Source organism: Peromyscus leucopus, chromosome 13, assembly GCF_004664715.2.
Source record: "Peromyscus leucopus breed LL Stock chromosome 13, UCI_PerLeu_2.1, whole genome shotgun sequence".
Lineage (NCBI taxonomy): Eukaryota > Metazoa > Chordata > Mammalia > Rodentia > Cricetidae > Peromyscus > Peromyscus leucopus.
In genome coordinates, this window is record NC_051074.1 from 10192855 (window position 1) to 10219674 (window position 26820).

Sequence of the window (26820 nt, forward strand, 5' to 3'; positions counted from 1 at the left end):
ATGGCCAGGGACTACAAGTGGCTTGGGAGGACAGGAAGGAACACCTGACAGAGAGGGGCACAAGCAAAAAGCTGGGGTGTGGAGGTTCAGGTGGTCATATTAAGGACCTTAGTCTGTTCCCAAGGGTGACAGGGCACCCTCCTGGAACCTACAAGTGTCCCACTTTATTCCATTCTCAAACCTCACACGGGGTGTGTGGAAAGTCTCAGCAGTCCTGAACACAGTGAGAAGACAAGCACAGGGCACACAGGGACAGACGGCGGGTCTAAGAGCAGGGCCAGTGGCTCTTCAGGAGAGTGGGGCTCCAACGCCAGCCTTCCGAGGTCCCTCCTCCTTCCTCTTCCCAGCCCATGAGGCTGCTTTGTGAACACAACAGTGAATATGGTGCTTCTGTGCTATGCTGATTCTCAGTTGCAGCCCCTCTGGTCTACCAGCTGGGCTCTAGGCACACCTGCCATGTAGAAAAACAGGCCGGGTCTCCCCGTGAGCCTGTCCTTACAACCAAATCAGAGGCAGGAAGGGCCAGATAGAGAAGGAAGTCACCTAGCTTGAAGGACACTCTACGGTAACAAGGCCGGGTTGTAGGTCTGGCTGAAGCTGCCCATCAGGAAAGCTGCTGACCCACAAGGCTGTGATCCACAGCCTGGCATCTGCTTAGCAGATGAGGACTCTGCCGGGGAGGGTGACGGAGCGCTGGCCTTCCAGGCCAGTGTGTCTGTTGCAACATAAATGCATGGCCTCTGCTTAGGAAGAGTATAACGGGTGACACAGGTTTCTCGGGCAACATGTACCCCTTCCTCCCCTTGACTAAGCAGGGCTGGATGTGAGCCACCACTTCCCTGAAGTACAGGCAGAGACAGGAACACCAGGCAACCTAGTTGGTGGTTACTTCTTCCTTTTTTGCAGCCTCCAGGGATGGCGCCGACAGACGTTGGCACCAGGGAGGACACCACCTACGGATGCTCAGAAATAGACCGGCCCCTGTGCGCCTGCCGGAGCTGCGCCTGCTCAATGACCACAGTGCCCCTGAAACACCAACTCAGCCCCCCAGGTACACACACTAGCCCCCTGCCCTGGGTTCCTAGGCTGTGCTCAACCCTTGACCCTCCTACCCTGTCTGCAGGTTCTCAGAGCTTGTAGATGGAAGAGGAAGAGTGAGTGCCAGGTTTGGTGGCTTGCCCAGCAAATCAGTCACTGTGAGATCACGTGAGTGTTGCAGACTTCCTGGCACCGACTTGGAAGTCAACCCTAGTGGTCTCACTGCCCTTGCCCCTGGCATAAAAAATGTTGAGGCCCTTAAAAGCTGGGTTTAAAAGATTGCACTAGCCGGTGAGTCCTGGCTCCTCCAGCAACCTCAATCCTGACCGTGTGTGAGGCTTTAGACTTCCAGGGTAGCAGGAAGGGTGCCTGCCATCCACAATGGGAGGGCTTAGCAGGTAAGGGGCACTCCAGGAGGCTGCCCGTGAGAGGCCAGGCACCTAACCTCACTCTGTGGAGACTGAAAATGTTCAAGGGGAGAGTGCAGAGGGCATGAGTAGGGAGTTGGGGGGCGGTGGGAAGCAGAGAGATGGTAACAGAAGGGTGCCCCCAAGCCTCCTGTGAGAGAGGGAACGTGTGCTGGTGGGTGGGCTGAGATGTGGAGGCGGGAACATCAGACTTGCAGCTGGGGCCAAGAGCCCAGACTGCTGCAAATGCGTGCGTGCGTGTACACACACACACACACACACACACACACACACACACACACACACACACACACACGCCCAGGGAGCAGGGCCTAGGGAATGGACAGGAGAACCTGACCCTGGGAGGCAGAGAGTGCCCCACACCTCAGCTGTACAATGAGGCTCCTTAGGAAGCAGCTCCAGGAAAGTAGAACACATGTCTTTCAGAGGAGCAGTGGGAGTGAGGCCCAGCCTCCACGGGTGGGATCCACGGGTGGGCCGGCAGGGAGGGGCCGAGGCATGAAGCAAGGGCCATGTGGTTACCCTCAGCTTCTCCTAGAACCCACCACTCTGGTGCCGCTCAAGAACACCGAGGAGGCCCCTGAGCAGGTCAGCCTGGCCCTGCAGCTACCCAAGAACAGCAGCAAGGACACAGAAAGTAAGTCGTCGTCGTCGTCGTCGTCGTCGTCGTCGTCGTGTGGAGGGGTGGGAGCTGGCTACCCTTCACAGCTGCCGTAGTGAGGACACCACAGTAGGAAGTTAGGAAGGAGGTACAGGCTGGGCCCAAGGGGCAGCTGGGCACCCCATCTAGGACATAGTCCCCTGCTTCATGAGTGAGAGGAGCCAGAGAACAAGGCCAACCCGGGATCTGTCTTGGAAAGACTAGCCTATCCTGCCTCTTTCAGTAATCGCTCACACTTTGCTCCTCACCCACCCTGGGGATCCACTTCAGGGCCCCCAGCCTCACCTCACAGAGGAGGTACTGAGTCGGCGAGGTGAATAGTGAAGAGTGCCCGCTGAGCAAGCCCTGCCTTGAGGATGCCCTCCCAAGTTTGGCAACCTGTCGGGCTACTCAGCCTGGACCGTTCTGGTCAGCTGGTTGTCCCCACATAGATAGTGTCGGGTCTATTTCCAGCACCTCTGGGCAAGTATCGGGCAGCACAAACTGATGCCTGCTCCTTCAGCTGTCAGCCCCTTGCTCTGTTCTCCCTCTAATCCCTCTAGAGATTGTGAATTAGAGTTTTTTAGGGCCCAGAGCTCCTTTCTCCTTCCGAGTCACATCAGGGACTTAGATTGTGTTCACCTAGCCCCAGAGAAGACCCAAGTACTTATGGGAGTGTAACTCAAGGTAACATCACCTGAAAACTCTGCCCTCCAAGGACACCTGTCCACGGTAAGGGGGGCACTTAACAGTATCAGAGGGTACATTTGCAAACAGAGGGCCCACTGATCCCTGAATTCAATATTCTCCCCAACCTGGGGGTACCTGTACCCGCTGTTGACCCCATGCACGCTGGGAGGGTGGATGGGGTCACGCTGTAGCATCGAGGTACTCCTTATCATAGTTGGTTCCGAGTGCAGACAGACACACTGATGCTGTGTGAGTGGACAAAAGAGACTCACTGGGTAATTAATGTGTTACATCAGCTCCTTCAAGCCCTAGGTGTCCCTTCATAAAGCCCAAAACAGGGAAGGTGTGGGTTCAGTCTCCTGGGTTCCATCACAAGAGAAATCCCAGGTGGCTGCAGAACAGGCCCCAAGGCCACTGTCACCCTACGGTGGGGTAAATTTCAGTGATAGCGCAAGAAAAGGGATCCTTAATGGCCTCAAAATTAGTCATGGTCTTTGGTTCATGTCACACTCATGCCCTCTGTCTCTGTCAGTTTGGTTGCCCTTGATAATTCTGGAGCCCAGGTCATGCTAGAATCTGGCAGGAAGTTTTGTCTTGCGGGTTTCCCCCACCCTGGACTCTCCTTGCAGCCCACCTCCACCCTGCACTCTGTGTCTGTGAGTCCTTAGTCTTGGAGTGGATGGCAGGAGGGGTAATTTTATTACACATTACAACAGAGACGGTTCTCCGCAAGACATACACTTTATCCCAGCTCTCAGTCCCCTGAACTGCCAATCAAGTGTCCACACACTGAATGAGGCCGTTCTGGGCTGTGTCTTTTGTTCCAGCATTTTCCCTTCTGTGAGCCTATTCATTCAGTTTAATGTCAGTGGCCGTAGTGTGAACTACACACTGCAGGACCAGTCCTCCCCTTTGACCTCTACGGAGTCTCAATTGTTCTTTCAATTGTCCTTAGTTCTCTGCATGGTGGCTTTGTCTAGTCCCAAAGGGTACTTGCTCAAACCAAGCTTCAAAGGCCATGTGTGCCTCTAAAGTTCTTAGTAGCCCTCACATGTAAAGGAAACTGTAGCTGGGTATAATATGCCAGGTTTGAGGATCCCTTCTCCAGTGTCATCTGGTGTCCAGAATTGTTCTTGTTTCCTTGAAGGTCATCTGATCCTTTTCTCTGGAGGAGCTGGACTTTTATTTCTCACATAAAAGAGCACCCCCAAAAGGCCCCCAGGAATCCCTAAAGCACAGTTAATGCCCACAAAGGGTGTTTCCTCACGAAGCAACTTTCCAGGTCAGGGAAGAACCTTCAGATCTGAGGAAGAATCTACGTAGAGGAGGCAGGTTCCCACACTATCATGGGGTGGATGACTTCAGGGGCAGGAGTGGAAGGGCAGGCGCTAACCCTCAGCATTATCCGTTTTCCCCTAACTCCTCACCCCAGCAGGGTTTCTAGACTATTCTGATTTATTCCCCTATACCAGTAGTCTGGCTTCCACCAGAAGGACAAGCAAGTACCGTCCCCAAACAACAGCAGGCAAGGACAAGACTTGAATGATCTGCTGTATAATTCATCCATGGGGAACAAAAGCACAATGCCCCGCCACAGGGTGCAACCACACCCATTCACCACCTGATTCAAAAAAGGCATGTGTGTGTGTGTGTGTGTGTGTGTGTTTATGATTTGTATGTGTGTTTATGTGTGTGTATGTGGTTTGTGTGTGTGTTTGTGTGTATGTATGTATGTGTTTGTGTGTGCATGTGGTTTGTGTGTGTATGTGTATGTTTGTGTGTTTGTGAGTGCATGTGTGTGTTTATGTGTGTCTGTGGTTTGTATGTATGTATGTGGTTGTGGTTTATGTGTGTGTATATGTGTGTTTGTGTGGTTTGTATGTGTGTATGTGTGTGTTTGTGGTGTGTGTGTGTGTGTGTGTGCGTGTGTGTGTGTGTAGTGGTGTTGGCTATACAGTATCAGGCTATAGTGGGTAGCTCCTATTAATCTTCCTAAGTCTCTATCAACTGCAGATTCAGCCCACAAATGACATGTGTCAACCATGGTCTCCACAGTCCTGGCTGACCCATGCATGGAGGGTGGGGTTGATGTGTCAAAACATGCTATAAGTCAAGTGTGACACTGCTTAAGGACAGACATGTAAATGTATGGGCCAGAATGAAGAGTCTAGAAATAAACCCACATGTCTATCATAAACAGATTCTGACAAGGGGAGCAAGCTACCACATGAGCAAAAGACAGTCTTCTCAACAAGCAGTGACGGGACAAAGGATAAAGCTGACTGCTGCCTCACACACAAACCTCACACCCACATTAACACAGCAGAGCCCCAAGTGTTCGGAGCTAAAAATGCTGAAGGAAACATAAGACCTTAGGTTTGGAAGAGGGTTTTTAGATACGCCACCAAAAGTATGAGCAACAAAAGAAGGGGAAAAAATGGTTAATGGGGTTTCATCAAAATTCAGAACTTCTGAATTCAAAGGACACATTAAGAAACCCAAGGAAGCCGGGCAGCAGTGGTGCACACCTTTAATTCCCAGCACTCAGGAGGCAAACCGAAAAACCAAAATAGAAACCCAAGGAATGGGAATAAATATTTCAAACCATATAACTTATATCTAAATTTGCAAAGAATTTTTTTAAATGAAAAGGCAAATAACTCAACTTAAAAACAGGCAAAAGATCTGAACAGATATTTCTCCAAGGAAGATACACAACTCACCAATAAGCAAGTGAAAAGAATCCTTGACACTACCATTTATCAGGGAACAGAAAACCAAAACCACATTGAGATGCTACCTCATACCCACAAGGATGGCTTGGAATTTTTTAAAAAGTCAGATAATAATAAGCAATGCTGAGATGTGGATAAATCAGCCCTGAGGCCACTGCTGGGAATATAAAGCTGCTTGGGGTGGGGACAGACCAGTAGTTCCTCAAAGTAAAACAAGAGTTACCATGTGACCCTGAAATTCTACTATTAGGGGCATAGCCAAGAAAAATTAAAGCATGTGTCAATGCAAGTCTTATATATGATTATTCATGGAATCTTCACTAGTTTTGGTTGTTTGGTTGGCTGGTTTTTTCAAGACAGAATTTCTCTGGGTAGCTTTGGAGCCTATCCTGGAACTCAATCTGTAGCCCAGGCTGGCCTTGAACTCACAGAGATCCGCTTGGCTCTGCCTCCTGAGTGCTGGGATTAAAGGCATGAGCCACCACCGCCCAGCTTGAATCTTCATTAGTAATCACCAAGAGAAAAATAGCCAAGCCTGCCAACTGATAATAGACTGTGACATGTCTACCCAATAATGTCATTCAATCCTAAACATTCAATCCTAATCCATAAAACTCTGTTACATGGAGGAACTTGAAATGGCATAACACATGAAAGAATCCAGGCACAACAGGCCATGTGTAAGAAGATTCCTTTTCATGAAGGTCTAGAATACGGCTATCTATGGTGGTGGGAAGTACTTGGTGGCTCCTCGGGACAGAGATGGAGATATAGGGAAGCCAGCTAAAGAGTATGAGTTTTGTTTTTTTTTATATATATATATAAGTGATTAAAGTAGGGCTGGAGAGGTGGCTCAGAGGTTAAGAGCACCTGATGTTCTTCCAGAGGTCCTTAGTTCAATTCCCAGCGACCACATGGTGGCTCACAACCATCTAAAGTGGGATCTGATTTCTCTTCTGGCATAAAGTTGTACATGCAGACAGAGCACTCACATACATAAATAAATAAATCTTAGAGAAAAAAAAACCTCAGTAAAAGAAAAAAGAAAAACAATAAGTAATTAAAGTATTCAAAAATTGATTGGGGGGGCTGCTGGGATAATCTCAGTGGGTAAAGTCACTTGCTGCCCAGCTTAAGTTCTGTCTCCAGAACACACGTGGCGAGGAGAGCTGACTCACACAAGTCCACTGACCTCCACATATGTGCATGGCATAGGTGTTCACACACATAGACGCATAAAATAAGCAAGAAGTAGATGTGACTTTTTAAAAATTGACTCTGGAGGCTGGGGAGATGGCTCAGTGGTTGAGAGCACTGGCTGCTCTTACAAAGGACCCAGTTTAGGTTCCCAGCACCCACCCAGCAGTTAATAACCATCTCATCTGTCCCAGGATATCCAGTGACCTCTTCTGATCTCTGCAGGCACTGCATGAATGTAGCACATACACTTACATGCAGGAAAACACTGATACACACAAAATGAAATCTTTTAAAATTTTAAGAATAAATAAAAATTGACAGTAGTAATGGATGCATATCAGTGAATATGCTAGAAACTAATGAATGTTTTATGATCTATAAGACCTCAAAATAAAGGCTTCTTTTAAGAAGTGGAAAAATGGGAAGGGAAATGGGAATATATGTTTCTTATGTTTAAAAATAAATCAAACTAATAAAGATGATGAGTTATCTGAGGGAGGGAAGAGCAGGCACAGGGAATGGAAAATGGATGGTTTCTATCTATCTTGTTTGATAATTTTAACTTTAGAAAAAATATTTATAAACAAGCAAACACAAGTCAGCGGCAGAGGCTGGAAATGGGAGCTCATGGGGCTGTTTGCTGTGGCGTCTGCTTTGTCCTGTGTCAGCAGTGTCACTGGTACTGTCTGAAATCATGCCACATGTGCTGGAGAATGGTCACACCCATGCCGTGGGGTTTCAAGTGTGAAGAAATAAACACACGAGGCTAAGACGTTAACACCCCCCCCCTTTGTTTTTATCTTTGAACTGAAAATATTGGTATAAACTCCATAACTTCACAGGGTTTCGCTATCCATCCCAGGCTGGCCTCTAACTTGTGATCCTCCTGCCTCAGTTTCCCAAGTGGAATTACAAGCATTTAGTTTTTTTAAAGCCTAATATCCTGTTTTTGTTCCCTAGAAAGGCCTTAGGCAGGACAGCTCAGGCAGACTGTAGGCTCCAGACATGTTTCCATGAACGTGGGGAAATGGCAATTCAAAGACCAAGGCAGGATATAGAGTAGCCCTGCATACATTGTATAAAACGGAAGAGTCGGCAGGACTGTGTTCACTAACGTGAAAGGGTTCTCATTAGACAAAGATGGGACAACGTGAAACCAAGAACGCTAATGACAGTTGTCCTTGCAGTGGGCCGGATCCTCAGGAGACAGTCCGCAGAGCTGGCAGGCCTCCCTGGTCCCTGAAGCTAACGTTGCCTTCCTGTTCCCAGGCGCCCCTGGTAGCTGTTCAGAAGATGCCTGTCAGAACGGAGGCACCTGTGTGCCAGGCGCCAGTACCCACAGCTGTGACTGCAAGCCTGGGTTCAAAGGCAGACACTGTGAGCTCGGTAAGTCAGAGCTGGCTGCTGGCCTCAGCGCAACTGTCACAGTGACCGGGGACTTGGCCCTGCGGCTTTCCCTGAGGGCTTCCAGTCGGTGAGAGAACCAAGAGCCCAGGTAGGAAGGATGGCGTACGTGGGGCCTCAGAGATGGACCATGAACTACAAGGGACAGAGGGCTGCTCAAAGCACGGGTTGGAAGGGACTGCCCAGAGCAGAGACTAGGAAGTCAGGGACAAGGGCGGCGATTGCAGGGCAGCATTTCAGGAGCCAGATTGATGATGAGAGGGAACACATGTGGACTGAGTACATTGGGAAGCTCCCACAAAGACACAAAATAGTCCTGAGGCCACAGGAGCCTTAAGGAAAACCAGGCTGCAGATACTGAGCACCCTGAAGCAAAGCCCCAAGCCAGAAAGTAGCTGGCACAGATCCCCAGGCTGACGCAGGCTGCAGGGCTCTTCCTCAGGCAAAAATCTCTCTTGGGAGCTGGCCTTTCTTTCTCCTTTGTGCCATAGCCTGTGAGAAGGTGCCTCGTCCCTGCACTCGGCTGTTCTCTGAGACGAAGTCGTTTCCTGTCTGGGAAGGAGATGTCTGCCACCATGTGTAAGTCAGCTCTGCCTCTGCCTTTGTGCCCTGGGGTTGTGTCCTTATTACCCGAGTAGGGACCGAGACCGCAGATACTGGCTTCGACCACTTCTGTCTAAACTATTCGCCCAGCCCATGGAGCTCAAGAACTGATTGAAGAGGACACAGGTTGGCTCCCATGCATGGAAGCCTTCACACAATTCCAGGACCCGAGTCTCCTCCTCCTTCCCTTAAAGCCCAGAAATCAAAGAGCACATGAGAACCCCAGTCCCAGCTCTACTATTAACCCAGCATGATGTGGCGGTGGGCAAATCCCCATTGCCTCAGATTCTCCATCTGGACTAGGAGGAAAGACTGCTTGTCCCAGCTCTTGATACCCTCCTTGCTATAGCACGCGATGGCTCTGGGTCACTGTGTCTGAAAGCCTGGTCGTTCCAGGCACTCAGGGACCACTAGACGCTTGTGCTCTAGATCAAGACAGCCATAGCAAAAACACATTTGCTACACTGTAGAAGAACTCAGGGAGTTCCCAGGAAAGAAGGGAGAGATGAAAGCCTAAGATGAGGAGAGCCAGGAATGCAGGGGACAGGAGTAGGCTTCATGGGAGAGGGACATTGAACAGAAACGGAGCAGCTGGGGATATCAGAGAATGTTCCACACATTGTTACAGTGTTACAAAGTCCGGCATCAGGTTGTGCCCAATATGTCTGAGGAACAACAGAGGCCAACAGGGCAGAGTATGAGTGAGAGAAGAAAGGAGAGCTCCTGGGATCTTGGAGAACCTCAGATGGACTGTGGTATTATTCTCCATGAATCGCGGAGATCCTGAAGGGCTCTGAGCAAAAGGTGATGTGTGACCACGGTGTTCAAGCCACTCTGGATGCTCCCTGAAGGAGGAAGGAACAGATGAAAGAATGGAGGGAAAATGGCAGAAAGCTTGCCCAAGCCTGATGCAAAGGCAGGCTTAGTCAGAAAGGGAATAGTAAAAGGTCCTGACCTGTATGGCTTTGGGGAAGCAGCCACGACCACCATTCACCCTGGACCCACGATGGCGATCTGATGGTCGTCTGCACCAACATCATCCTCTGGCTTCCAGCTATTCTGGTTATTCCTGCCTCTGTGTTAGATGCCACTGCCATGTGAGGAGAGTCCTTCACTCACCAAATTTTCTATCCCAGTCCTATCTGCATCTTTGAAGAGACTCCCCTTAGTTAACACATAGGAGGGTCTTGGTTATGTTCAGTCTGACCTGTCTTATTACAGTTTTTAGATTGTTTCACAATGAACATAATGGGCAGTGTGGCTGGGTTTAAATCTACATATTTATATTTATTCCATCCAATCCTTATTGCTTTTTCCTCTTTTCTGGCTCATTTTGGATTACTGGCGCACAGATTATATTTGTTTTGTTTTGTCCAGTAGTCACGCTGGGATTTACAATACACATCTGCAGTTTGTCTCCGTTTACCTTGAGTTACTTGGATACAACTGCAGTTATAGGAGGCTTCCACCTCCTCACCTCTGAGTCACCATCAGTCTTCCTGCCATTTACAGCGGTAAATGTCACAGCGCTGCCAGCCGCTTGTCATTATCCAATGCTGAGGGTCTTGCTTTTCCAACATGCATCATTCCTTTGTGTGGCCTGAGTCCACGGTTCTCTGCTCTCAATTGTCTGGAAAGGGTTTTGTGTAAGCTTCACTTTGGGCATAACTATTTGTGAAGGATGACTGGTTGACAGTTAAAACTCTCGTTTCAGCACTTCAGGTTAGAATTCTCTCTGTGACAACATACCTGGCATAAACAAGGTAAAGGGAGGGAGGAAGGGTCTGTTTTGCCTCGTGGTAGAGGTTTCAGTCCATGATGGTGGAAGTCAAGGTGAAGTCATGGCATGGCAGAGCCTACTTGTGCAGGCCCCCGTCTGTGGGATGGCGCCATCTACATCACGGCAGCCTTCTCCAAGTGCTGTCTGCAGACACCCTCAGACACAACCAAGGATGCGCTTTACTACCCTGTGTGCGTCTGGGTGCCATCCAGTTGACAAGACTGGCCCTGTCACCGCCGCTTTGTCCTCTCCACCCCTCCTTTTTGTATTTCCTCTTTGTTGCCTGTCCTGGAACTCCATAATGTAGCCCAGGCTGGCCTCAAACTCACAGAGATCCGCCTGCCTCTGCCTCCTGAGTGCTGGGATTAAAGGTGTGCACCTCCAGCACCGGCCTTCTCTGGAATTTGTTAATCTTGTATTTCTGAGGTTTTAGCTTTTGTCAAATATGGGCCATTGTTCATCTCTTCTTTGTTCCTCCATTTCTCTTCTTCCTTCTAGAGCTCAATTATGAATATATTTGGGTTTGGGGATTTAGCTCAGTGGTAGAGCGCTTGCCTAGTAAGCGCAAGGCCCTGGGTTAGGTCCTCAGCTCCAGGGGGAAAAAAAAGAATATATTTGACTAATATTGTCCCTCAGGTCACTAGGTCTTTTCGTTGTTTTAAAGCATTGTAAATGGTATATATGCAAATATATCTATGCTTCCTGTTGGGGAGTTTGTATTGCTATGTGTTCAATGCCACATATCTTTTCTTTTGCATCATCTAGTTCATTATTAATACAATTCAACAGATTCAATTTCAGGTACTTGTTGATGGTTGATTAGCTTTTGGGGTTTTGTTGTCATTTTTTTCAGCCTTAAAAGGCTGCTCGGCAGGTGATGTGCCTCTGAGCAACAGCCCCAGAACAGATACAGGGTTTTACCATTGCTGCAGTTCTGTTTAATTCTTTGATCAGCCATTCCTCTCTTCATTTTGCTGATCGTCTCCTTTACTTGCTGAACATGTGGGACAAGCAGATAGCAGATACTTTAAAGGTTTTCCTCTCATTTCTGAATTGTTTTCTAGTCAATTATTTTTCTCCAGGTTATATATCATATGCGGCTTTTGTATTTGTTTGGAGGCACTTTTGATTTTTGGTTCTTAGGGCTCTTTGAATGTCATAAGTTATCAGATGCTGAACAACATAAATTTCACATTACTGGATGGTGGATTTATTTGAATTCAAGAAAGGTATTTTTGTTGTTTTGTTTTCTGCGAGGCAGGCTCTGATTACAGTTTGTTCCTTTTGAGGATTTAGGGTGGTTTTGGAGAAGACTTCATCTAGGGCTACTTTCATCCCCTTCTCTGGCACCGCCTTCCTGGAGTCAAACGAGATCTTACCACTCTTGGTTCAGGTCTAGCCTAGCTGCTCAGGACTCATCACAGATTTCCAGACTGCTCCCCATGGAGCCCTCTCCACTCCAGAACACCCCCCACAAGCTCCAGCTGCCTCTGCCTCTCCAACTCCAGCCCGCATCCTCAACACTGTGACCACTGCCTACTCTCAACAAATGCTCCGAAATGAATGGCAGTCTCTCTCAGGTTTTTCTCTCCGCAGGGCATGCAGTTTTTCTTTGGGCTATTTTCTAGCTTCTGAAAGTAGTTACTCCCTCTGTCTCCTCCAGTTCTCTGGTAGTTGAAGCTGAAAGTTAATTCCAGATCCTCTATTCCCTCAAAGCCAGAAGTCCTCCAAAATGTCCTCCCAAACTAATGTAAGCAAGATCCCTGGTTTTCTTTTCAATGGGTCAGACACGGAAATTCTAACAGGCCCAAACACATAGATCCCATTCCTACTGAATGGTATGAGACCTATAAGTATATCCCACTCTACATGAAACTTACAAGCTGAAGAGGCTTGCTAGCATAGTCTGATTAAAAAATGGGATGGGCAGGCTTCATCAGGCCCCCTGGTCCTTGCTGCCTGCCTTTGAGGCTTACAGGTTTATGACCATGTTCTTGAAACATTCAGAAAACAGACGAGTTGGGTGTCCTAATTTGCTTTCTGCTGCTGTGACAAAGAACATAACCTAAAGCAACTTGGGGAGAAAAGTGTTGACCTCATACTTAACAGTGTCCTAACAGGGAAAGTCAAGGCAGGAACATAAGCAGGACAGAAATATGGAGTCAGGAACTAAAGCAGAGACCAGGAGGAATGCTGCTTATTGACTTGCTCCCTATGGCTCATTCAACATGCTTTCCTGTACCACCAGGACTACCTGCCCAGGGGTTATACTATCCACATAGTCTGGACCCTTCCACATCAATCATTGATCAAGAAAAGGGTCCCACATATTGTCAGACTATAGGCCAGTCTGATAGAGGCGTTTCCTCAGTTAAAGTTCCCTCTTCCCAGATGACCTTACCTTGTGTCAAGCTGGCCAACAAACAAAACAAACAACAAAAAACACTAACTAGCATATGGTGTCAGACCTTCCGAGGCCTCAGGAGAAGTGGCCTGTCCTGCTATTGAAATTTCAGTGATGACTTTCAACACCATGATTCTGTCAGCATTTATGAAAAGGGACCCTGGAATGAATACTTTCTTATGTATGCTGTACTCCGTAAAATTAATTTTTAAGTCCCTGGACCTTGATGTTAGACTTTGCACACACCCCCAGTAACATGTATTAAGAAAATAGTGGCCGGGCGGTAGTAGCACATGCCTTTAATCCCAGCACTCGGGAGGCAGAGCCAGGCGGATCTTTGTGAGTTCAAGGCCAGCCTGGTCTACAGAGTGAGATCCAGGAAAGGCGCAAAGCTACACAGAGAAACTCTGTCTCGAAAAACCAAAAAAAAAAAAAAAAAAAAAAAAAAAAAAGGAAAATAGTGGTCTCTCCCTCTGTCCATACACAGCTAAATGAAAGACTTAGACACCTCTCTGCCCAGGGTCTAGCTTCACAGAGTCTTCTTTTGACAACAGGTATAAGAAAGTCTACAAAGTTCACCAGGACATCTGCTTTAAAGAGCGCTGTGAGAGCACCAGCCTCAAGAAACCCCAAACAGGTATGTCCTGGGGCCACGATGTCTTGCCTGCAGCTCTCTGGGTGGATGGGTCAGGAAGTGACAGGGATGGATCAAGCTAGGCTGCTTGCCCGAAACTACAGCTCGTGTGTGGCTGTACTCTGCTCAGAAACTACTGCCCACATACGCACGTGTGGGTGCACAGACAGGCCCAGCTGTGCTTGGAGGTGGTCACTCCGGTCCTGCACTGAGAATGGGTGCTGTGATGGGAAAGCACAGGCTGTTACTGACAGGCCCAAGTGTGTAACTCTAAGTCTAGAACATCTTTTTACATTCCATCTCCTCACACCCGGGCTTTCCCCCAGTCCAAGGTAGTCACAGGAATCGTTGCTGTTTAGGATCTTACTGAAAGTTATACTCAGGATATTATGTTCTGACGATGAGAATCCACCCTCAGGTATGTTCTCCATGGACCAGTCGAAGCCACACATCCTTGCTTTTCGTGACTAAAGTTTTAGGAAAGGCTGCGGTGTGCAGTCGTCAAGGGCGCTGCTTGACCTAAGTATGTCACGATCTCCCAGGGCAGCTCTTGCTCGCTTCCTTCCACACTCTTCCCACAATGCCAGGTTACTTTCTGCTCAGTCCACAACTACCACCTTCAGCTGGTTATGTACACCCGCCGGACTGAAAGTCCAGACTCCCTGTCAGTCTGTGTGGGCTTGGCTGGGTTACATGTGAGGAACAGATAAGGTCGACAGAGGTAGGGTTCTTTTTCACTAAACTGGTTTTCTTAATTATTTCAGGAAACAAAGTAACAGTCAAACACTGAAGAAATCTTAAGCACACACTCCTTCAAACCAAGATCTGTTGAGAACTGGAGACGCCAACATACCCAGCACCTTGAGCACTGAGGTTCTTTATCAGACACTGATGGCAGACTCAGCACTGTGCTATTACAGACCCAACCAGGAAGGTTCCAGAATTCCCTGACTATAGCCTCCCTATAGACATAACCTGGTCTGGCCTTGCATATGAATCTGCTTACAGGTGGAAATGAGACTTTATGGGGAGGGACATCTCTCTCTCTCTCTCTCTCTCTCTCTCTCTCTCTCTCTCTCTCTCTCTCTCGGCAGGCCAGTTACAGTGAGGCAAGGCACAAGAACCACCGGCCCCTTCAGTGGGCTTGGGTGGTAGTAGGATCAAGGATGCCACACAACCCTGGGGGTGCTGGGAAGGACCTAAGGAAGTACCCCCAGGCCCTGTGAATGGCATTCTACTGGTAGAACAGGGTGGGAGTCTTGCCATGTAACACCCAGGCGATCCTAAATACAGCCTCTCCCTGGGAGAGTTACAGTGGATCCTGGAATTCCAAACACTAATAACCCTGAAATCAAAGAAACTTGGCCTGTTTGATCCAGCATGCTCCACCCACGTCCCCATGTGTAAACTGTGAGAGGTTAAAGGGCATTGGACTTTTTTCCACAACAGTCTGGAAAATATAGGGTTACTCTGCAGAAACCCCTGTACAGCCCAAACCCAGACCACAGTGACTTCTTATTGGCCTGACATCAATTGGGAATGACAGACTTGGCTGGCTCAAGACAGTTTACTCCTTTTCCTTGGGAAAGCCAGAACAGTTCATCTTTCCAGTGGTGGGAGAGAGGCACATCTGGAAACCAGCCACTTCAGGAGTCACTTTTTTCTTCTACAGTAGAGGACATGAAGGAGAAATGTCACCCAAAGGCCTAAGAACAACCCAAAGCAAAGAAACTCCAGGCAAAGCTCATCCTACGAAAAAGTGCTCACAGATATGACATCAGCATGGCTAGATCAGGGCATCAGAGCAGCAGGCTCTCAGACAGGCCCAAGAGGAGGGCCTCTGCAGCTTCACCATTTCAGATGGGAAAACCCTGCCTGAAGAGCACCTGACCACACTCAAATCCTGTCCACTCAACAGCATCGCCTTCTCACCTCAGCCTCCAAGAATGCACACACAAAACACCCTCCAACACTTGTGAGCAACTTAACCCCACAGAGATCAGGAGTCCACCAATTATTTGGTTTTTAAAATATTTGTACAGCAGTAAGTCACATGAGATACTGATGCATCTCTTTTAAGAACTCACCCAGAAAATCCATGTTTATAAAAGTGAATAATCCTCAGCTACTTACCACATACTGGCTTATAGAACACTTATTTTCAGAGCAACAGGGAAAACACACACACATACATATACATACACACACACACACACACACACACACACACACACACACACACACACTCAAGAAAAACATCAACACTTACCATTCCAGGCTGCCCTGGGAAAAAGACCCAGTGCCATCACCAAAGGCAGGCAGCAGAGGACCAGCAGCCTGTTGATTCAAATTTAAATCACAGGCTGAGCCCAGGTGTCCCCACAGAGGTGCGTGTTCTCACTTCCATCCCTCTGCATCACAGCCAGCTGGAATTCTGGCGATGCAAGAATGAATACAGGTCCCCTGGGGGACAGTGCCTGCTGCCTCCAGAGACAGTGGGTATAAAGAGGAATGTGTCTCAGCTTGCTGCTCTTCCTTCAAAGGGGTCAGCATGTCCTAGTAACACTGCTTGCCTCAAGAATTTCCAAAACCCAGGAAGATGAGGTCCAAAACTTAAAAATGAGACAAGTTCCTGACTGTAGCTGGTCTTCTCTAAGATCTCTGTGCTCAGATTTCTAGAAGAGACAGCCAGACCCACACACCCAAGGACTCCTGCAGGGGGAGCACTTGGGAGCACTGGGAGCACTCTTAACCCAGCTGCTGTTTTCTGCCAGGACCTCTGTGAGCAGTGAGTGTGCAGTTACCTGGATTAGTGGGCTCTCAGTAATGCTTCTCTGTGCTCAGAAACCCACCCCCAGATTCCAGGGTCGGAAAAGTGTCCCCTGAACCCTCAAAACATGGAGAAGAGAGGGCTCGGCTTTCACAAGAGATGCAAGAAGGGCCATGAGCTTTACCCTGCTCCCCTCATGTATACTGACCTAAAGAAGAAATGCTGGTTACTACTACAACAGGGTTTAGACACTTGGTCTACAACTCAGGGGTTGGCAGGGCAGACAAATGCTCAGGCAGTATTTTGGGCTTTCAGATGAAATGACCTCTCTGGCACCCACCCAGTTCTGCTACTGTACTGCCAACATGGTCACAGATGTAGATAGCATGGCTGTATTCCCATAAATCTTCATTCACAAAAACAGGCAGTAGGCCATAGTTGGCAGGTACCTGGTTTGTGAGATGATCCAGACCTCAGTCTTCTGTAGAGAAAGTCATCTTCCTGAATGACAAATCGCCATCAAGGCATGAAGACCCCTGAACCCTCATAGAAGAAAAGCAATCAAGATCCTTATTCAGAAACCCGAGATCTGCACACAGCACAGGAGAGCAGCAGGAGCTGCTCTGTTCAGATCCGAAGGGAACACTTAGAGACACAGGGCAGGCCGGCTCCAGGAGACAGTGTCCAAGGCTTCCTGCGATCTGTACCTCGAGCCGATGGTATGGCCTACCAAGACGGACACCCTTCACACAGCCTCCGCTTTCCACTCCTCTCTCAACGAGGCTCCAACTGCTGTCTTCTCCTGCAGAGAGCTCACAACCAGAAAAGCCAACCACAGCTTGATCCCTCAAGAGCACAGCTCACCTGACTGGAGATCCGGCACCAAGAACTACATCCCGACCAGAGGCCCCCTGCCCTCTAGTTCATAAAAACATGCTTTGAAGAATAACATTTATTGTTCACTAAAAATTTCTGAGCCTGTTTTTCTCTTTCAGGAAGGTGGAGCAGTCATGTCAAAAACTCACTACTGTACCTTAGATACACACTGACTTATCTCCAGGGGCCTGGAGGGCCAAAGACAGGGCTCAGAGACCAGGTCCACAAACATGTATGTCAAATTCCATGCGACACTGAGACCTGCCACCATCCCTCCGCATAAGCTACAGCATTAGCAGTGAATGGCAAGATCAAGTGGACATCAAATGACATCACTGGAGACATAGATGAAACCTTTATACTATACGAATGACCTCAGGAGCCTTACCCGCTAGGCAGACACTGCCACGTTCCCATTTCCTGTTGGAGCCCATGTTTCAAACAAGACCCAGCCTACTGAATGCTGACTGTGGATCTTCCGAGTGGAGAAAGACTTGCTGGTGCTGAGGAAGAAGTGTGTATCATTCCAAACATGCTGCTTCTGCTTTCTCACACACCTTTCTTAAGCAGATTTATGCCCTTCAAAACAATCACTGTCCACTTGGGAAATGGCACAATGGAATCCAAAAACTTACGAGGTGTAAAGGTTTATTTTTTGTGTCCAAATGAAGGAACAACCATGAGTTGTTGGGCTCACCATTTGCTAGTCAAAAATACAGGATGAGCAGACACCTAATTAAGCTCAGGGTTGGGGTTCTATTTGGCTCTGATGGAGCCCAAGACCAAACATCCTACATTCAGAGAAAGTGAAGGTCATTTCGATGCCACAAAGTGGAAGAGTAGGCAGCAAAGAATGAGCATCACTGTTCTCAAATAGTTTTGTCCATGGCCAAGAATAGCTAGAAGGCATTCACCTTCTCCACTGCCCATGGCTGTTAGTGGTAGACACGATGGCTTGCTGTCTTGCTTTGGTGGAGAGTCCAACAGGCAAAGACACACCCTTGCCAGGCAGGAGTTAACCTGCCTCACATACCTGCCATAGTGGGAGCTCTGACTATATGGGAATCTTGGTGTGACTGCTTTTCTTTGTGAATACCCTCTTTGTAGTCAGGCTCCAGGGGAGTCCAAAGCCTCCACACTTTGGTGCGGATTCCTCACAAAATACACCTCAGATCCAGCAAGATCTCTACTTTAGACAGAAATAAATCGTTGAGTCCATTTGCAATCTAAATTTGTTATGGTCACATTACTGGGCCAGGTCTTGGAGCAATTTCTCAGCTTTGACACTGCTTTGTGGACCTGATCATTCATATGCAGTGCAATGTAGGGTATTTTACAGCATCCCTGGCTTCTACCCACAAGATCCCAGGGCCATGACACACAAAAAAAATCTCCAAAGATGGTCAGATGTCTTGAGGATCAGGGTCATCCCCATCTATGCGATGGATTCTGTCTATATAGGAAATACATAGGGGTTTCACATGACTATTAAATGTCACCAAGTAGGAAAAAAATACTACCAAGCATATCTGATTTTGGCTGTCCCATCAAAAAGCTTTCTGCATCACCAACCCTGTGCAGTTTCCTGAGGAAGGACCACAGACAACTTTCTAGGAGGCGTCACAGCTCCATCAAACCAGGCCTCTCCTCAGAGCTCACCTCATCCCAGTCCCTGTACTTGACATCACTCCAAGACACTATCATCCCCCCCCCCCATGATATCCATGCCAGGGTATCTGAAAGCTTCCTAGAACAAACCAAAATCAGACCTGGGGCCTGTACTCTGCTCCACCTATCATACAGAAGGCTGAAGGGATGTCACCTAAGACCACCTCCTGCCCCTGAAGTGCTGGTTCTGAGCCAGCTCACTCCGCAGCCCAGGCTAAAGAGCCAAAGATACTACTAGCCAGGAACCCACATGAAGGCCAACTTGCCCAAGCAGGAAGTGTCAGCAGCTCACAGATGAGAAGACTGCGAAACTAAGGAACATATTACTAACCAACGCTTTCCACTCGCTGTACACGGAACACATTAGAGGGCCGTGAAATGATGTCGGATTAAAAACATGACTATTTTGTGGAAAACCTGCTACTTGTTTTCATAAAATAAAGTGCTATGACATAATACCCTCATGTTACATTCTCATGATTTAATTTTACTACTACTACAAGGAAATACAAAGTGGCTGTTGAGCTGGAAAGCTTTCTCTACATTATTTTGGAATTAACACCAACATATTTCAACAGAGAAAAAGACACCAGTTGGATGGGTTGCATCCCCTGGATTTTAACAGCTGAGTCCTTTATTTAGGATGCAGTAGGCCTCCCACAGAACCCAACAGATCACAACAAGGCATCTCTTATCTGGTTTGATGTGATCCAGTGGATCATAACAGTTTTTTTCGTCAAATGGCCAGTGTTAGTATGAAAAATGCTTGAGAAGATCCAGGTAATCTCCCCAAAGCTTTGAGAATAATAGGAACGATCTCTGGCATCACTGAACCCTTTTTGTCCCAGTCCTCATCACAGCGGCTATTCGTCCTCTTCCTCCTCCTCTTCCTCTTCCTCCTCAGATGCATGGCTCTCAGATTCCTCTTCTTCTCGATCCAAGAGCTTTTTAAAAACCTCAAACTCCTCAGCAGAGGAACACGCTGTCCTGACTAAAAACTCAGCTTCTGAAACTCTGAGAATGTCCATTAGTAAAGGATTAGGGATCTGTGTCTGCCCCTTCTTATCAGGGGTTTGGTACCGTCCAAGGCGTTCCAGGTACATGTGTCTCTGCTTAATCTTGGTTAATGGATACTGTAAGAAATCAGTCCTGACTATGTCCAGATGCGTAAGTCCCATCCTAAAATATGCATACTGGAAGATACAAACATGTTTAGGAATCTGTGTAAAGAACCCTAAAGTTCATCATTCCAATTCAAAACAAACTTTAGTCCAAAACGTTAGAAAAGAATTGCCCAATTAGTAATAGTAGAATAGCCCTCTCTAATACCAACACTTGTGAGAAGTCAAAGCATTTCCAAATTCATGCTGAGAAAAATGCAGCAGAAAACAAAGCGGTGTAGAGGGATATGTTTTTCTTTAAACGGGGGAACAAAAATCATGTGTAGAAAAACCCAACGCAAAGAAATTTTAAGATACCTAGGAATTTAAAAATGTGTGAATACAGTTTGTGTGCAGTTATTTGAGTATGTCACAGAATGCTTGTGAAGGTCAAAGGCCAGCCTAGCTAGTTCACAAGCCTCTATGAATCCTACTGTCTCTACCTCCCAACTCCCCATAGGGGTGCCAAGGCATACATCCAGTTCTCACATGGGTTCTAGGGATCTGAACTCAGGTCTTTATGCTGGCACAAGTGTTTTCGTTTGCTTGCTTCTTCTGTTTTTTTGAGACAGGGTCTCTACATTGCCCTGGTCGCCCTGAAACTCACTATGTAGACCAGGCTGGCCTCAAGCTCAGAGATCCACCTGCCTCTGCCTCCTGAGCTAAGATTAAAGGAGTGTGCCACCCTACCCAGCTGCACAAGTGCTTTTGACCTATCTGTCACATCTGTTACTAAACTATTAGGACAACTGTCACATTTTCCAAATCCCCACACAAAGACAAAGGGTCATCAAGTTTTAGCTTTCTCAAAATGAGTTATTTCAGAGTACCTCCCTGGACCTGGAATGGGGTCAAGTCACTCACTGTCAAGGCAGTAAAGCAGAAGACAAGTTTGCTTTGGAGGGGAGAAAAGAAGAACTGAGCTGTGTTATTCTAGAACAGAAGCTTTTACTCAGAGGCTTCTTGTCCACACAGCTGACCTTACTCAACTTAAAACCTGAAAAATCTGCCATCTCCAGCCTAATCACTTATTCTCACCTGGAATTTGTATTCTAGTTCACTGGGGTCCGCCTGAAAAACACGTGGGCATCTGTTCAAAAGCTCCGTGATTTGCTGTACTGTGAACAAGCACTTCTCCTTGAGGACCTTCACAACATTGTCAATGTCCCGCTGACGCATGGTGAAAACCTCAGGGCAACCGTGAAGCACTCTCTTTAGTTTCCCTGCAGAATATTAGAAAAGGAAAGCAAGTAACTTCAGGATATTCTGGAAAGCCAAGGGCTAAACAACATTTAGGGGCTGGTAGATGGGTCAGTGGATAAAGGCACCTGCCACCAAGCCTGATAACTTAAGTTCAATCTCCAGGACCCACATGGTGGAAGCAGACAACTGACTCTAAAAGTTGTCTTATGGCATCCAGATGTGCCCAGAACATGTACAACCACCAAGCACACTTACAGATACAGATACACACATACACACACACACACACACACTTTGAGAGAGGAAGGGAGAGAAGGGGTGTGTGTGTGTGTGTGTGTGTGTGTGTGTGTGTGTGTGTGTGTGTGTGTGTAGGTGGAGAGAGACAGAGAGAGAAAGAGAGACAAAGAGACAGAGAGACAGAGAGACCAAGAATCCCCTCCCCTTATAGGATTAGTAATTTCAGACATCTACATTCTATGAAGCACCATGGAGATGATTCTTCTCAGATCCAAAAACCCACCCTACATCCCTAATGTGCCTCCGAGTGTTTTATTGTGAGCTACATTAGTAACCAAATTCAGACAATTAGTATAAATGGGGCTGTCCCAGACAAAGTGGAGTAAATGGTCTTATAATAGTTGGGCCAATTTTCTTATGAATATTGGTAAATTTAATAGCTGGAAACTTAAAAACCACTTAGACTGTTAACTAATTTTCCCATCAGGCTAGTCAGTCACTGTCTCTGTCTCACTGCCGTGTGAAGATGAATTTCCAAAGTACAAGCTTTTTTGTTGCTGTTTTTGGTTTTTCGAGACAGGGTTTCTCTGTGTAGCTGAGGCTGTCCTGGAACTCACAGAGATCCTCCTACCTCTGGTTCCCAAGTGCTGGGATTAAAAGCATGCGCTACCATGCCCAGCCAAAGTGTGTGCTTTATTTTCATCTCTCAGGCTGCGCTTCAATACTGACTGAGCTTAGACTTAGATGACACTGAAAGCAAATCTGTCAGGAGGAATATCTTTCTGCTTTTCTTCTAGGAGGCCTCTAAAGACACCAAACATAGTGGATGCTAACACCCCCCTCCCCACTTACCAGGAACAGTCAATAAGAAGAAGAAATAAGAGAGGTCAAACGGGCAGAGATCACTGGAGATCCCCATCTCCCTTCTCCAGAATGACAACAGTTGGAAGAAGGAGGCCACTCTACCAGCTTTCCAGGTCCTGGCACGACCAGGTCTAAAGTTTTGTATGGTATGTTTTTGCAGAGGTCACACATAGGCATACACATATACCACTACCACAGAGCAACACTAACCCACCAAATAAACTTCATGTCCCCACTGTTCTGGAGCTAGAGAACTCAATGAACAGAACACGTGGGACTTGTTTGGGCCTTGGTTCTCTCCTCCTGGCTAATCTCTCATCCCTCTTACAACGCCTTCTGCAAAAGACCCATCACACATCTCCTCAGAGACACTGACCTCTCCTTGGAAAAGTCTCCTACCCAACTTCACCTTACTAAGGTGTGTTTAACCCACAGCCCACATGCATCCCAGGATAGCTATGAACGCAGCCTAACACATTTGTAGATGATGTCATGTCACACTATCAAAGGCAAGACACTCTGCTAAGGCAGGCTATTGTTTCACTAACTCTGACTCCTCTCACACTACAAAGTCTGCGGCTTCGTCTACCTCCTCCAAGGCCAAGCTTCCGCAGGTAGCTGGAACGCCTCTTCATTTGAGTTGGAGATAGTTTCAGTAAGTGTGGACTTTTCTTCAAGGCCATAAATACAGGTTCTGGGTGCAACCCCAAGAGCAGAAATTCTGAAATTATGTCCAGCAACTGTTGAGGATGGACACTTGGCTGCATACTGAGCAAGTTGTTAATATGGGCTTCATCAAAACCCATGTCCTGCAGGGAAGTGATAGCTTTCTCAAGCTCCAAGGACTTTGGATCCACACAAGTCCTCTGTTCCTCATGAAGACACTGAACAAGACTCGTCCTGTGCTCTGGCTCCTGCACATACTTTTTGGGTTTAACACAGGACAACTCTTGAAGGCTCTCTCCATTGGGTGCTGTAGTCAGTTTGCAAAACAAAGAAGGACTCATCCTTTGCTGTTCTCTGAGATGAGGGGTATGCCTAGCCAAACAGGCCCAGGAGAGGGCCCTTAGACGGTGCCAGTCAAGAACCTGTAAGACAGAGCCAAAACAGAATTAGTTCCACCTCAGGAAAATGACTATCACAAGATTACTGAGCCAGAGTATTTTGGACCTTGGCCCACAAAAGCTAAGTTTTTGTAAACAATCTGTAAAACCTCTGGGCCCAAAGTCTCCAGAGAAGGAAATTAGCATATAGATAATTGCATATAGATAATTAGCATATAGATATTGTAGAGATAGGTGTCGGGCACAACCAATACTTTTTAGCTTTAGAGGGGCCTGCTAGTCATTAATATTTGGCTGAAAATTGTGAACCGCAGACTAGCCACCAGATAGATGCACTACCTGAATTCATTCCAACGAAGGATAATATTTTCAAGGCTCCCTTCCTTTATTAAAGGAAGAATACTCTTGGACAGGCGTCTGACAATTCTCAGTGTTTGGGGCTAGCACATAACAAATTAAGCACCCGGTGCCCGCCAGACTGGTCTCCAAACCCTCTCTAGCATGGCCAGCCTCCCCCTCCCTCTGTCTTAGCGGTCTACGTCTCCTCAGCCCATGGCCGCCACATTAGCCGAAAATCTGTGGAAGCCAGTGGCTTCTCTCAGGACCGGGCGGTCTGTGCACCCGCCCCCCGGGATCGCTACTGCCACAACGTGGCCGGATGTAGACGCAAAGAACCAGCGGCAGGGCCGCCTGCATGTCCCGCCCACGACTGCTGTGGCAGCAGCCCTACCACAACCTCACCTGCCGACCCAGAGCAGCCATGGAGCCCAGGCGGCGAACGGAACTGGGACACCGGAAGGGGCGGTCCTTCCTGGCCCACAATGTCCGGCCACCGGTCTGGTTCCGCCGCACTCCCGGGTGACAGAGTTCCTCCGTTCCGCCAAGCCTTGAATCCCACAGGCTCATGCCCCGCGCTGCAGCTCCCTTCAGCTACGCAAGCAGGTCTCTGCCAGGAACAAGCAAGACTACCGGGGTTTCTTAACTGCCCTTTAGAGTACCGGTGAAGCTAAGCTCACAGCACCATTTCCTGTTGTAAACTACACTTACGGGAGGGCGGGGACGGACGGGACACAAACAAAGCCGCACGCGTTAAAGATTCTTTAAGGCCAAATAACCTAACTGTAATTGTGGAGCTAGGATGTCGCAGACCAGAACCAAATTATCATGGATCATTTTTAGCCTTTTTGAAATTCATTCACTGTCCACCCTGTCTAACCGAACAGCTTTGTGACTATGAAGGCCTTTAAAATATATTCTAAGACCACCACTGGTCTTCACCAATCCAAAAGCTAATGGTATTATTAGTTAACACCTAAAATGCTGTAGTAACTTTTCCCAGTTTTGCTCTAGCCTTCCTATCTGTGGTCCCCACTGATGTCTGGTAAATGCCTTGATCCATGACTTTGTTCTGTAACTAGTAATAACTCACCTAACTACATCCAGGGTGGAATCTCTTATGAACAACCAAAATTGGTGTTCCTGGGCTCACCTTTGAAAGTGAGTACTATTTTTGGTGGACACTGTAATACAGCAATAACTTCTCAGGACAGCCCAAAATTCTTCCTGAAATGGTAAGATGGATCCAGACCCAGATAAAGGTATTTGGTAAGTTGTATTGTTTAAAAATATGTGTTTAGGGTCAGCAAGATGGCTCAGTAGTTAAGACATTTGCCACACCAGCTTGATGACCTGAGTTTGACCCTAGGAACTCATGTAAAAGTAGAAAACTCACTCCACAAAGTTATCCACTGACTTTCACATATACACAATGGCACACATGCCCATATAATAGTTTTTCCTTTAACTCTGTATTAAACATGAATACCTGGTCACACACACTAGAAGTCAGTCATTTCAGAGGCTGAAGAGATGGCTCAGCAATTAACAGCACAAGCATAAGGATTGCAGTTCAGATCCCATACCCACATAAAAATCCAGGTGTGGTCCCAAGCATGCCTATAATCCCAGCACCAAGAGGGAAGGAGTCAGAACCAATGGGCCTTAACTGAGTGCCAACCTAGCCAAAAAGAAATGTGGGTCCAGTTATAGGGAAGAGACCCTGCCTCAAAGGAAGTTACAGAGGACACCCAACTGTAACTGCAACAAGTATGCAATATACATACACCACACATACACACACACACACACACACACACACACAAAGATGTCTGCCATTAAAAAAAGATACAAGTAATGAAATGACAGAAACAATGACATATTTCTACTGATAAACAACAGAGCCCTCTTAGCCCACAGGTCTGATTTCCCATAAGGATGAAACACCAGAATTTTCCAGACCAATCTGTTTCTTCCTGGTTTATTGGCTTATCTGAGAAGAAGACCTGGCTGCTCCATTACTAAACATGTTCCTGCTCTGTGCTAGGCACTGATCTAGTGCTGGAGTGTTTCAACTTACCTTTTGACAGAAGCGTTGTGAAAAAGGACAGGAAAGTTGCAATCTGTGTAAAACCAAAGAACTGGTTTCTTTTGTCTTAATTTTGTTTCTAAATAAATATCATTTAGGCCTTTACACCTAAAGCCTAAGAAAACCCTATGCCACCCCTAACTTTATGAAAATAATCTAGGAACCTGAACCAATAGCCAGCTCTGGAACAAAGTGATGGCTAGAACACAAGGCTACTATGAAAGTCTGGCAGGGTCTTTAGTCTTCACAAAACTGCATTCTCGAATCAGACTTGAAATTCCAAGAGGAAAAATTATCAGCTGCCAACTCAGAACTTTAGTCTCCAATGTTTTCAGGGTTTTTGTTTGGTTTGGTTTTCCTGCAAAGAACACCCATAAGACATCAGACTATTTACCAAAAGCTTTAATTATTTTTTTTCCTAATATAGAAATGGTTCTTGGAAAGCTGGATTTTGCATCCTCAGCCAGCTACACTACTGTCTGGGAAAAAAAAAAAAAACCTGCAATATCTTATGCTATATGTATATACAATAAAGACTACAAGGAAAAATGTTTCATTCTCAGAAACAGCTCATCTGAAATCAAAAGCTAAAATGTCACTAACTTCTGGGACTGGACCTGGAAACCCTCACACACAGTCACAGTAGGGCTGAGACCCTTCACCTAAACACGGAGGTACAGTTAGAGCCTTTCACACAGACGAAGCAGAGCTGGGCCAGTCACAGGATGCCTGAAAGTGCTACCAAGGCATGGGTTGATGGATGGCTGATTGGCCTGAAGCCCCAGACTAAACTAGATAAATTTCTTTTTAGCTGTGGTAAGTGGGGGTACAGAAATGGAAAAACAAAACCAAGTATTTCCCATGCCCCATAGAGTCCTAGCCAGGGTAACTGTTAATTAATTAAGGACCTTTAATTTGGAAAAAGTTCAAGAAAAGAAACATTCTGGTCATTTTTGTCTAGTCAGCTTTTGTTTTGTTTTGTGAGACTGGGTTTCTC

At 47.1% G+C, this 26820-nt stretch overlaps 2 protein-coding genes across 4 annotated transcripts in view; one reads left to right on the plus strand and one right to left on the minus strand.

Moving 5' to 3' along the window:
* Sned1 (sushi, nidogen and EGF like domains 1) overlaps positions 1-19334 on the plus strand; it is a 66700-nt gene extending 47366 nt beyond the window's left edge. For 2 of the 3 annotated variants that reach the window (XM_028890623.2, XM_037210138.1), the window contains 7 exons: positions 907-1051; positions 1124-1206; positions 2005-2103; positions 8001-8117; positions 8627-8714; positions 13477-13559; positions 14321-19334. In XM_028890623.2, the coding sequence (XP_028746456.1) occupies positions 907-1051; positions 1124-1206; positions 2005-2103; positions 8001-8117; positions 8627-8714; positions 13477-13559; positions 14321-14346 (641 nt within the window). In that variant the 3' untranslated portion in view covers positions 14347-19334. Of the gene's footprint in view, positions 1-906; positions 1052-1123; positions 1207-1994; positions 2104-8000; positions 8118-8626; positions 8715-13476; positions 13560-14320 lie in introns of those variants that run through there. The other variant, XR_005092636.1, reaches the window with a different exon arrangement.
* Positions 19335-19733: 399 nt separating this feature from the next.
* On the minus strand, positions 19734-25528 carry Mterf4 (mitochondrial transcription termination factor 4). The gene is made up of 4 exons (XM_028890625.2): positions 24140-25528; positions 22924-23422; positions 21069-21253; positions 19734-20063 (listed from the first exon to the last, which is right to left on the minus strand). The coding sequence occupies exons 1-4, from the start codon at positions 24302-24304 to the stop codon at positions 19734-19736; spliced, it is 1179 nt and encodes a 392-aa protein (XP_028746458.2). The 5' UTR covers positions 24305-25528.
* Positions 25529-26820: the final 1292 nt, after the last annotated feature.